Source organism: Adiantum capillus-veneris, chromosome 22, assembly GCF_014529385.1.
Source record: "Adiantum capillus-veneris isolate H3 chromosome 22, ASM1452938v2, whole genome shotgun sequence".
Taxonomy (NCBI): Eukaryota; Viridiplantae; Streptophyta; class Polypodiopsida; order Polypodiales; family Pteridaceae; genus Adiantum; species Adiantum capillus-veneris.
In genome coordinates, this window is record NC_140952.1 from 45,597,714 (window position 1) to 45,611,220 (window position 13,507).

Below are 13,507 nucleotides of genomic sequence, written 5' to 3' on the forward strand. Positions count from 1 at the left end.
CAAAGAGAGGCAATTGGAGCCCCCAATACTTGATTTGGACCTTGTCAAAGCTCACTTCATCGGTGTTTGAATCCATATGGCGGAGTTCAAAGCACATTGCATGTGGCAATGTGCAAGGAACCAATATGATGTATACAAAAGACCATGGATGTGCCACATGTAATCCATTGTTGTTAGCAAGATTATGGATAGGGTGTGTTCCAAAATTCATTACCTTGTAAAATCTTGGATATGATGTGTTCACAATTCACGAATGGGAATTGTTGGATGTTGTGTGGTCTATAATTCAAAGTTTTAAGAGAAATCCTCTCTTTCGCTCTCGTGCATTCTCTTTGCCTAACTCTACGCTTCCACTTCGTCCACTTTGACATTTAGTGTTGCAATATAGGAAAAGATCGATTTTAATTTGAGCTTTATCACCACTTACTTCAGGTATGGATCTATACATGGAGAAAGCCATATTCCACTAACAAGTAATCTCAATGAATTTGAAGTCATTGATGATACCACAAAGCCTTAAGGTTTTGTTAGTATCATGGACTAGGATAGAGGAGCTAGTAAGTATGCAGTTGCTAGAAGGAGATAAATCCAACCCCAATTTAGAGAACAAAAAGTAGAGTATGCTTGGAGTCTTGTTTAGGTCTCCTCTTATACTTTTGGAAAAGTGTATTATTATTGGGGCTTGACTTTCTCTAATCTCTGAAAAAGCCTTAAACACTATTTTTTTGGAACGAAGCATTGTGATTAAAAAATCAAAATAAACCTTTGTATCATCTAATTCATCTTTCTATAATAAATATGATGCTATCTTCACATTTCCAACATGATGACGTAAAAAATCTCTCCTAAACCTACTTCTTTGGAACTAGGTGTCTCTATACTAAAAAATTAAAAGGTTTTTCTAATTCAAAGATTTCCTCAATGCTCCTTTAGAGATGGAGTTGGGTTTGGGATCAACAATCGTGGTTGAAGAGGGAGGCCTTGAGGAGGTAGCACGTCCAAATTTGGGTGTGTTGGGTGGGTAGTTGTAGTGAGGATGAGTAGATGTGCTTGCTAGCAACAATGTCATCATTGCCCATCAAGTATGACAACACACATGCCCATGATGGCAGTGATGCCAGTAATGTAGCTCACGGTGCAAGACAAAAAGTTCCAATACACTTTATGAAGCAACCTCAAGTATAGCCGACGATTTTTTCATCTCAATTGCCCTTGCAAATTGGCCAACCCTACCTCTGCTTTTGACGTATGCTCAGCTTTCCCCACCTCCATCTCCTCTGCTCCATGTAGCTCCTTCACCCATGTCCTCATTAGTCATGCAATTTGCATTAACGAATTGTTCTATTTTCAACCCTTGCCAACACTCCCCTAAACCAAATGTCTCTATTGTCCCATACATTTAATTGAGGGTGTGTTGTTGCAGATGGACAAGTCTTGATACCATCAAAGCACTACTTGAGAGAGAGAGAGAGAGAGAGAGAGAGAGGGAGGGGGGGGGGGGGGGGGGGGGGGGGGGGGGGGGGGGGGGGGGGGGGGGACAAGACTCTAGGAACACTACCCAGAGACATCAAAGGCCTACTCGACAAACTTGATCTCAAAACTTGATGAGAGAGAGAGAGAGAGAGAAGGGATGATGTGGTCTCGAAGTTACAACGTGAGTTCAAATGAATGGGTTTTTTAATTGTCAAAATTTTAAAATATTAACAGGATCATATTGATAGAAGAGGTTTTTTAATCGATTTTATAGAAAACCCAATAAGTTTTTGAAGAAAAAGGGACATTTTATTACCTCAAGCATGTAAGTAGAAGGGTTTTTTTAATATCCTTTGAATGCACGTTATTTGAATACTTTCTTATGTTGGGTATTCAAGCCCAGTAATGTCTTAGCTCGTGGGCATAGTCTCTTAAAGGCATGCAGGTCACTTATAGTTTGCATGGCATTTTTTTACTTTATATGTAAGGCTTTACAATCAATCAATATAGCGTGTTTTTTGCTGTGAATCGACTCCCTCTCTCTCTCTCTCTCTCTCTCTCTCTCTCTCTCTCTCTCTCTCTCTCTCTCTCTCCTGTTGCACTCATCATCTCGCCATGAACCCTCACAGGCTACACCCACCATAGCTGGCTACCTCAACAACTGGTATCAGAGCTTCGGCTCTCGACACAACAACGCGGGATCGGCCGCTTTTGCAGAGAGAAGGGAGCACAATGACCTGCAAGAAACCGAGAAAAAATCGGCATCAGAGGATTCGCCCTAGCTTACTAGAGACATCTCGTCTCTTGACCATCTGCCAATTCGGCCTGTACAGCCCGCCTTGAACATATCTTGTGCTTCGACCTATCGCATGCGCTATTGCTGCGTTACAGAGGATTTTTTTTGTGTTGATTTTCACATTGAAAGCAAAGGGCCACCCAATTTGGTCTTGAACGCCCTATCCAAGCAGGTATTTACACACAATGTGTTAATTCACTAAGGTCATTCACAACCCATTGAAGGGCTTCTCTAGTCAGTGTGTGACTCAACCAGGTTTTGACGACATCTCAACACTGCAGTTTTTTTTTTAAGATTGGGTTTTGAGAGAATGGTTCGACGACTTTGTAGAGCGTAAAGAATACAAAAGGGTTTGCATATTGGCATTGTTGCGATGTAGGATATTGAAATCAAGGTCAGTAAAAGAAGAACAAAATCGAATCAAAGCTTATCAATAAAGAAAGCAAGTGAAGAACCATCCAACCTTTCCAACAGTTCTGCTTCAAGCACTCGGTACATCAACAAATGCTACATATCTCACATAAGTATCTGCTTCGAGCCTACAGTACAAGTTTTTTTCCCAACACATAGTTTAGTGTCATAGTTATGTTAGATTTTGTCTATTGTCAAAACCGTCATAAACTTTCAGTCAAAGCCTCCTTTTACATTATTTGTTGTCAGTTATTGTCATGCTCGTCAATTGTCATTATGCCAAAATTTTGTACGGGTTATAGACACTGCCATAAAATAAAATACCCTTTGTTGTTTGGTCGAGTTCTGGTATGTCTCACACTAATGGTTGTTTGAGGGAAGTACACACACACACACACACACACACACACCTATGCTATAGTCAAGGGGGGGGGACTTCTACTCATGGTTTCAGGTGAATGAACTCTGCCATGGTATGTCTCGAGTCCATTGTCAGTAGTTTGGGCTTGAGGGGGGGGTTGTTGGTTATTCAAGCCCAGTAATGTCTTAGCTCGTGGGCACAGTCTCTTAAAGGCATGCAGGTCACTTATAGTTTGCATGGACTTTTTTTACTTTATATGTAAGGCTTTACAATCAATCAATATAGCGTGTTTTTTTTTTTGTGAATCGAGTCTCTCTCTCTCTCTCTCTCTCTCTCTCTCTCTCTCTCTCTCTCTCTCTCTCTCTCTCTCTCGCTTCTATTGCACTCATCATCTCGCCATGAACCCTCATAGGCTACACCCACCATAGCTGGCTGCCTCAACATCTTAAAGGTGCACCCCCCGAGGATCTAGTAGAAACAATTTCAAGGGACGTCAAAGGTTTTGTGTGAGACAAGTCTCGGAGTCAAGTTGTGTGTGTGTGTGTGTGTGTGTGTGTGTGTGTGTGTGTGTGTGTGTGTGTGTGTGTGTGTGTGTGTGTGTGTGTGTGTGTGTGTGTGAGAGAGAGAGAGAGAGAGAGAGACAGAGAGAGAGAGAGAGACTATATTATCTTACTTGAAGGTCAAATATGACCTATAGGACCAAGTGAAACATACCTCACACTCTATGTTGAGCTAATCAATGACTCTCAATGCTTGATGATGACGATGGATATGAGGGTGGCAATTGAGAGTCCATGGAGTGCTTAGGAGATCATAGAGTTATAAGGACCAAGCTCATTTTCAATTTGTACAACCTAGCTTGGTAGCATTGTTGGCTTAGCATAGCAATTTCTTCGTGACTCTGAGGTCCTAAGGTCGATCATCGAATTTGAGTAGGTGTTTTACAGACCTCAAATGGGAGTGGATTCAACGTTCAAGGGCATCTAATGAGATTCCATATAATAGAATTGGGATGGAGCCAATATGAGTATGATATAGTAAGAAATGTTTATGAAGCGTGAGTAGGTGCCTCCAACAGGATCATTAGCCCAAATCTGAGGAGATGCTCTTTGGGAAACTAAAGGGAAAGGAACCTGCATACAAAAGTAAAAGGTCGACTTGTTTTTTCTTTTGTTTGTTTGCTTTTGTTTCCAAGAAGAATGGAGCTGTGGGAGAAAAATTAATGAGTTTGATTGCGAAGAATCTTGGACGATGCTGGTTGAGTGTCAAAGAGGAAAAGGAAGGGTGCAAAAAAGATTGGAGATCTCTCTCTCCCGTCTCCAGAGTGATGGACATGATGGTGATAAGGACAAGGGGGTAGGAGGGCGTGTAACATTATGACACTAATTCGGTTGGAACATATTCATTGATGATTCACAAGTGTCGTGCCATTACACCTTAGCTCGATGTTGTGACGACAATTCATATCTTAATAGAGGAGTCTCACGGTTGCTCCTCGAGGGTGTAATGGCAATGTACAATTATAAATACATGATATGTGTATAGTTTCTCCCTACTACCTTCCCCACGCAGATGGTGGGGTGGGGGGGGAATCATATCTTCAAAATGTACGGCCTTTTCTTAAGAAATTCAAGAAATTTTTTGAAGGTTTATGAGTTGTGTCGTGAACGTTGTTCTCATCACATGAGTTGACAAAAATTACATTAAGTTTTAAACATTAGTATACCCTCATTATGACTTTATGAATGTCTGTGAATTAAGTTCCCTTGCAAAGTAATTATGGCACACTGGTTTTTATGCATTGTAACACTATAGAGTCAAGTGAATGTTAGCTTTTATAAGTAAAAAGCAAATAGTAGCCACAAAGGTACCAAAGAAAGGTCAATGTGGCTATGAACCTAAATATAGACAAGTAGTAAGGGTACTTGCATAGATCCTCGGCGACCTATGCAAGACAAAGGACTCATCAAACTATGAGTTTACAGATAATGATTAACTAGAGCAACATGCTAACTCCTAGTTTGAAGGGAGAAAGATGAGAAAAGTTTTAATTTTGTTGCAAGCCACCTTCTTGCTACTTCTAGAATTAAAACCAAATCTAAACAATCTAAAGAGATCACTAGCCACTAAAAGGCAACAAATCAAAGAAGTCTATGAGATGTACTATACACAATGAACACTATATCTGAAAAATTAGTCAGCATACTTATTAGAATACTATAATTTAAATGTTCTCATCTTGTTGGGAAGTCACTACCTGTAGAACTAGAGAGTTTCGTTGAGAGCCCCCAATCTCTTAGTAGCCACCTCCCAAGTAGATGGTGGGTTGAGGTGCTAGTCACCAATCAATTAAGGGTTGTATCAATTTTGAAGCCATATATCAATAACTACTTGGCAACAGGACAAGTCATGTAGAACATATCGATTTTCTAAGTGGCAAACAGTATGGGTTATAGCCACTATCTTCCAAACTTTTGGTGACAAATTCACAAGTAGATAATTATCCATCCATGCAAGCATAGATTAAATTATCAAGTGGTCAACAAATCAAGGACTAATATTTTGGTAATACAAAATTTGACAAATAAATCAATAGCAAGACGAGAATGGAAAAGGGACGCACAGGCATCACATACCACCATGTTATGGAATGGTATGGAACAAGGCTTGCTCAATTCTTGAATATTACTATTCCCTCTACAGTCACTTCCCCTTTCCTCTCTCTTGCATCAATTTACACCTAATTGTTTATAAAATACACACATTTTACTTCAATGCAAGCTAGCGGATGTAAGCAATTCTCTCAAAATTGCTAAAGCATTCCATCATTAATATAGCAAATTTAATGTTACCCCTTTGCATGGCTTTGCCTAGACTTGGAGAAGATTGGAGAACGATCTTTTGTCATTTCCAAGAAACCTTGAATCAATAAGGGACTTGGGCCTCCATAACAAATTTCAAACCCTAGGCTTGACGTTTCCATTTACTTCCCATCATGAAGCTAGTTGTCACAATTCTTCCATTCCCATCTTCTCTGAGAAGTTTTTGAATCCAATGCTCAGGTTACATCACATGCTTTACTTTGAATCCTTAGATAATGAACTCAGTTTTTTAAAATTTCTAGCATAATAATATCACTGACATTAAATAATAGCTGGTGATGCAGTTAAGACTTCGCCGACTTGGTCTAGTTACCGAGAGTGATGGCCAATTATCCTGCGAGCTGACTCAATAACAGTTTCACATTGACGGTTGTACATAGTGTTATACTAGTTTAAGGCATACACACACACACTGAATTATGAGACTCAATATACATAAAAATTCCAACAAAACACTGGAGCCTACCATTGCCCGAATATGGTTTTCGAAACACCATGCCTTCATCAAACAACTAAGCACAATCTCACATACCAGATAGGATGCGAGCAATTATCTTCCTATTTAATGTTATTACAGCTTTGGCATGTTAAAATATAACAAACAATGGCAATTAAACATTGATTGAAATACCTCATGATGAGAGAACCACGTCTGTATTACACTCTTGAAGAAAAAGTTTCAACTTTTCCTTTCAAACCATACTAACACTTACTCCCATCTAATACCTGCCTCATTCAGCTGTGATTATAAAGGTATGTAATCAATTTCCTAGGCAAGTTCATACAAAAAAAATTGTGAAGGGCTCCCACCGGTGCCATGATGGCATTCTTTCCATCCATGTATGATACCTTTGATACGAACTACTTCGACGTCATGGTCATCCTTTCTGAGCAATAATACCTTACATCCATGATTCTAAGGTCTGCATTCAGCACCCATCATGGAAAGCCATACCTTTGGTGCAGTCAATGATCTTCAAAGCCCTACTGGTGACAGATGTTATTGCTTGGTTTGCTTCATCTACCCAATTGCAAAACCCGACTTTTGACAAGCCTGGGACTGCAAGGAAGTTGGTTCAAAGACATCGATTGAAGCCCGCTTATTTTAACACCGGCAATTAGCTTTGGAGGGACAGCAGCAGCCGAGCTTTGAGCAAGAGCTGAGACAATCGCAGCAAATTTGGTAGACTCTTTGGTGTAGGCTCGTAAGCAGTTGATTCCGTGAACTTGAAGCTCATTGCGGAACTTTCTCACCAAAGTCGCCAACTCAATCACCTCTTCATCTTCATGACCTGTCAGAATAGAACAATTAAAAGTCAGGAAAAGACCATGAAGGAAAGTGGGGAAGGGGAACATAAGTATGATAGCAACGTAATACTGTTCCTGAAAAAGCAACCGCCACCCCCCCCCCCCCCCCCACCACCCCAAAAAAAAACAAAAAATATATTTGTTTATTTATCTGTTTATTGAAAAAAAAAAAACGCCAATGCCTGTCCCGCCTATCCAATGAGAGTATGGATTAGACCTACCAATTTCTCGAAGTCCCTCCACCAAACGAAAGAGATAATCGCAATTCGGTCCTGATGGACCTGTGGCCACAGCAATTTGCCTGCCCCATCAAATACAGGAATTAGCTGCAAGTTTCAATGAAAAATTGCACAAAATCTATTTGCAGCTCGGTGGAAAGCCTCAGAGTCTTTCTAAAGGGCTCAAGCCACTCACAATGCAATTTCTTCCTTAGCAGCCCCTCCCAGAAAGTATCTACTGCCTGTTGTGGACATGAACCTATAATTAAACTGGCCATTAGCACCTCAGGAAATTTTCATGGGATAGAAGTTTGTAATGAAAGGTCATACACTTGGACTCCTGAAAGAACAGCTGTTTTCGGTGAATTCTCCTGTTAAACAAAAGAGCAGAAAATTAAGTCAAAAGAACTTTGCCTGCAATAAACAAAGGACTCTCTCTCTCTCTCTCTCTCTCTCTCTCTTTCTCTCTCTCTCTCTCTCTCTCTCTCTCTCTCTCTCTCTCTCTCTCTCTCTCTCTGTGGTTTGCAGCTTGACAGTGTCGTGGCAGTTGGGGTTTGTGCAGCACCCATGGGAATAGGGCCGCATACTGTAAAAGCCTACGTGCAGCAACAGCGTGCTCTGTAGTGCAGCCAGCGAAGGGAAGACGGAAGACATCAACAGCAGACGGGGTCGAGATGGTAGCTCAGTTAGGGTTCAGACAGCAGCAGCTTTAGGGTTTGCTCATAAGACAGGCCCCGACAGTTCTCTCTCTCTCTCTCTCTCTCTCTCTCTCTCTCTCTCTCTCTCTCTCTCTCTCTCGATCGGGATAGGCTTCATGCTACTGCTATATTGTATCATGGTGACACTTATCCCCACTTTGTACCTTCATGGCATGATACCAGTGCTCAGCCTACCAGCCACCCATAGGAGTCGGTAGCACTCCTATCAGTTCTTTGTTTGTAGTTTTCTTGTTTGTACCCAGACTTGGTACTAGACTCATCATTGTAATCAGTTGGTCTCATAGGTCATTTTGGCCTCTTGTAGACGTTAATATATCATTTCATTCTCTCTCTCTCTCTCTCTCTCTCTCTCTCTCTCTCTCTCTCTCTCTCTCTCTCTCTCTCTCTGGCCTGTGCGCGCCACTACTGCTGCCCCCTGTGCGCGCCACCGCTGCTGCTGTTTCACCCCCTGCGCGCGCCACTGCTGCTGCTGCTGAACCCGTTGTGGCTGACCTGTTGCGACTGCACGCTGCCAAGGCTGTAGCACTTGCTGCTGCCTCACTGTTGCAGCATTACCAAGTGCACCAGGCCCGCTGCCCCCAATCTCTCACACACGGATACATACCCACACACACACTACACACATACACGCATACACACAAGTACTCCCTCTCTTCCCCTTCTCCCCTCTTCTTCACAATATGAAGAGAGGGTAGTTACGAAGACAGCCATGTCTTCCCCCATCATCAAGACGCCGGCATCGACAATGAAGACAACCTTCATGCTCACGAACAAGAGGCTTGCACAATTGGAGAAGGACATGAAAGAATGGCGGATGGAGAGAGAGATATGGGAGGAGGAGAAAGCCACCCTCATCAAGCTATGGAACGAAGAGAAAGAGGACATGAGAGCGGAAATCCAAAATCTCAAAGAGGAGAAGGAGAGAAGGGAACGGGAGAACGGGAAGGAGGGGGAGAAAGAGCAAGAAGAGATGAAGGCACAAATCGATCTCCTTCATGCTTCCATCACATCCCTCACCCCCGAAGAAGGAGAGATTAAAGAGGAGGCTAAGGAAGCCCTCAAGGAGGAGATCACCAAAGCCCTCACCGCAAGCATTGAGGACAAATTAGAGGCCACCAAAGAAGGATGGGTCGAAGTGGTCAAAAAGAACATCAAGAAGGTTGCAAGAGAGGAAGCCCAAAAAGATGAGGTACTCATCGTACACACAACGATCGAGGAGGAGAAGATGCGACAAGCTCGCCGTCTCAATGTGCGAGTGACCGGCATCAAAGAAGAAGAAGGGTCTACACCCGAGAGCGATGGGAAAGCTTTATGCAAGAAAGTGGGATACAAGGAAGAAGAAATCCCTTTCTCCAAAGTTTGGAGAGCCGGCAAAGATCCAAAGAAGAGAGCTCTCATCCTCCAATTCGCCTCCGAGGAGTCTCGAACTTCTTTCCTCCGAAAGAGGGTCATCTTGAGAGGGCTAGAAGGCCCCCCGATTTATCTTGATGATGACCTCACAAAGATGCAACAAGATCACCGTCGCGCGTGCATGCCTAGAGTCCACCAAGCCCGCAAAGAAGGGAAGAAGGCAGTATATCGAGATGGTAGGGTTATCATTGATGGCAAGACCATCGCATAGGGACTCGCGGCCTGTGGGACACACGAGGAGATTCATGTCACGGTTTGGAATTGCAATGGAGACCTATGGACACACCCAGAGAGACTTGAGGAGGTGATGAGAGGTCGAGACATCATTCTACTTACAGAGACACACGAGAGCCCAGAGAGAGGGCTACCACGGATACATGGATTCCAGTGGGAGTCTCTACATCGGGGATGTATGCGCCAGCACACCACTCGTGGCTCAGGAGGAGTGGCCATACTCTTTAGACAGGGGCTTCACAGCAGACTACAGATTGTTGCCCGGGACCCACAGGCCCGCTACATGTGGATTCGCCTCGAGCTCTCACGAGACAGGATCGTCTACATTGCCCTTTGCTACTTTGCTCCCACAGGCTCCAGATTCGCCCCTATTGAGCAGGAGTCACCGTACGCATGCCTCACGGAGGAGATTATGGAGTACTCCACACTGGGTGAAGTCTTCCTTATGGGAGACTTCAATGCTCGTACGCGCAGTGAGCAGTGTGAGGCATATGACCACGAGGACCCAGAGGCACTACACACTCTAGATGAGGAGGCTACTATGAGAGATACAGCAGACAGAGCTCCAGTCACAGCCTACGGACGACATCTACTTCGACTTGGCTCCCAGCACCGTCTCGTTATTTATAACGGGATGGTCCAGTGGCCCACCTCAGGGGGCCTGACTTGTATGCCACATGGAGTTGCAGAGGGAGGGGGGAGTACAGTCGACTATATTCTGGGACCCAGGGAGGCTACACACCTTATCACATCCTTCACCATTCCACCCATACCCATCGGAGCCGACCACACATACCTCTCTTTCTCCATCACCGGAGATACCATCCCACACAGCTCCACAGCACACACTCCACACACCACCATCCATTTCACACATGAGCTAGCCTCTCTTTACTCGGCCGAGGTCGAGCATGGCCTATGCCTCCTCCACCCATCCACACCACTCTCAGTTCTCACATCACATATCTCTTCCGTTCTCCACACTTCAGCTATTAGCTCCTTTCCACACACCACTCACACAGGACGCACTCCCCCCCCCCGGGACTATGCCTCAGAACCGCTGGTATGATGATGAGTGCAGAGAGCTATACCGACGCCTCCGCGCACAGCGAGCCTTAGGAGAGATCACAGAGAGAGAGTCCAGACGGCATATGAAGACGCTGACACGCCAAAAGCGGCGAGCATTCGAAGAGGCACAGGAGCTTGAGCTATACCGCCTATTCATGAGCATGGATAGCGCGACGGCATGGCGCACCCTGCGCGAGCCACGTCCGACTACAGCTATTGAGGATCCACAGATATGGCATGATTATGCAGAGCGACTTTACGAGGTACCAGGACAGCCTCCTATCCCACAGCCACACGAGCCACGCCCCACGTGCTCCTCCTTCTTTACAGCACAGATGGTAGAGAGGGCCATACGCCGCATGCAGCACAGACGATCAGCTGACCATACTTGATTACAGAGTGAGCACATCATTTATGCAGCCTCCACTATAGCCCCGTTGATTGCACATGTCTTCAACCGGGCTATAGGGGAGGGCTTCCCAGAGGAGTGGACACAGCACACCATAGTGCCTATCCACAAATCTGGCGACACCCTGGATCCAGGGAACTACAGGACTATCATGATTGGCCACACGATGGCCAAGCTATATGGAGCAGTACTTGAGGCACAGCTCAGCTACTACGCAGAGATCGAGGGTTTACGAGCTCCAGGCCAGGCAGGTTTCAGACGAGCTTTCTCCACCACTGATCACATCTTCGTTCTGCGCTGCCTCATTGATGGGGCAAAGGCGCGGAAGAAGAGGCTTTACTGCTGCTTTGTGGATTTCCGCAAGGCCTTTGACACAGTCCCACGCGAGAGACTCTTCCAGCGCCTTCACAGCATTGGGGTACCAACAGAGATGATTTGGGCCATATATGCTCTCTACGAGAAGGTGACGGGTCGAGTTCGTTGCCCAGGCGGTTTTTCAGAGACCATTGCTAGCACCATTGGTGTTAAGCAAGGATGCCCACTCTCCCCGACACTCTTTGGGCTCTACATCGACGAGATCTCCGACTACATACTGCGAGCAGGGGGAGAGGGGAGCGACTTGGCAGGTACTCCGGTCCACATCATGTTATACGCTGATGATATTGTGTTGATTTCAGAGTCACCCGAGGGCTTGCAACGCCATCTTGAGGCCTTGGACGAATTCAGCACACACAGGGGGTTGACTGTGAACCTTGGCAAAACCAAGGTTATGATCTTTCACACATCCAATGCAGTGAGGAGCGCTGCCACCTTCACAGCAGCAGGAGGACAGGTTGATGTAGTCACCTCCTATGTCTACCTTGGCATCACATTCACCAGCCTACCAGGACCCTTCACTATGAGGCAGGCTGCTGCTGACAGGCTCACCCGAGGATATGCAGCTCTAGCCATGCTAGAGCGGAGATGCCACCAGGCACACTTTCAAGAACCCCGCACGAAGGGGTGGCTTTTCGACACCTTAGTCACCCCGGCCTTGATGTACTCGGCGGCAGTATGGGCACCAGGATTGACAGCTGACCAGTGGACACAACTTGAGAGGCCACAGATATGTATGATCTCACGCTTGCTCCGCAGCAAGAAGACAGTGCCACATGACATTATTAGAGCCGAGCTCGCCACACCACCCATGGTGGTAGAGGCACTATTCCAGACAGTCTGCTTCATCCAGAGGATGAGAGAGCTACCTCCTGACAGACTTACTCGTAGAGCATTTGAGGCAGCTATACAGCTATCAGAGAGTGGGCATGAGAGAGCATGGTACTCACAGGTCAGAGCATGGTTTGAGGGACACGGTCTTGACATGGAGAGCCTACCACTTTTCCAGTACGACCCCCACTCACCATATGTTCACCTCTCTCGCAGTGAGAGGAACTTGGTACTGAGACAGGATCTGTGGCAGCTATACACTAGGAGAGTCTGGGAGTCACCTTGCTTGGGGACGAGGATGTCAGATTACAGAGACCAGTTTCTCACCATATTGTCTGGGGGGTTCATACAGAGACCACGCTACATGGACACATATATGCCACATAGCTCACGGGTGGCGATTGGTCAACTGAGAGTGGCTTCACACAGGTTAGAGATTGAGATCGGGAGACATACTGGTGTCCCCAGGGAGGAGCGCGTCTGCAGAGCCTGCACAGAGGAGGTGGAGAGTGAGGAGCACTTTGTATGTAGATGCAGAGCATACACTGAGATCAGAGGCAGGTATGAGGCCCTATTCAGAGGACAGCCCACTCTCCGAGAGATCATGGACTCTCGGGATCAGAGACAGCTCGGACGGTTCTTACTAGAGATACAGAGCCATCGGGACACACTACTACAGCCACACACAGCTACACAGACAGAGGGGAGACAGTCGCAGCTCACAGACTTCTTTCAGAGGATTACCGCCCCTCCCCCACCAGACACTCAGAGGGGAGTGACACTCCCACAGGCGGAGGTGAGCCGAGCTAGACGACGACCACGAGTCACAGGCTACAGGGGCGTGCGCTCCCACCACCGACAGATCGAGGAGATCCGAGCCCGGGAGCGCCGTGCCACTGAGGAGCGAGTGGCCCAGATGAGGGCCGACCCGACAGCTTTCATCCGGGCAGCCTTGGCACCAGACCCGCCCATGTACCACATCTTACATCCCCCCATTAGTACAGGATGGAGC

At 45.8% G+C, this 13,507-nt stretch overlaps 1 protein-coding gene across 1 annotated transcript in view; it reads right to left on the reverse strand.

The window, feature by feature from the left end:
- Positions 1 to 6,800: 6,800 nt before the first annotated feature.
- The window catches only part of LOC147429257 (gamma-glutamylcyclotransferase 2-1-like), a 33,249-nt gene continuing 26,542 nt past the window's right edge, over positions 6,801 to 13,507 (reverse strand). Inside the window, exons 6-9 of the mRNA XM_086495381.1 lie at positions 7,780 to 7,820; positions 7,646 to 7,708; positions 7,453 to 7,532; positions 6,801 to 7,215 (exon numbers count right to left, since the gene is read on the reverse strand). Coding sequence (XP_086351507.1) covers positions 6,941 to 7,215; positions 7,453 to 7,532; positions 7,646 to 7,708; positions 7,780 to 7,820 — 459 coding nt within the window. The 3' untranslated portion in view covers positions 6,801 to 6,940. The remainder of the gene's footprint in view (positions 7,216 to 7,452; positions 7,533 to 7,645; positions 7,709 to 7,779; positions 7,821 to 13,507) is intronic.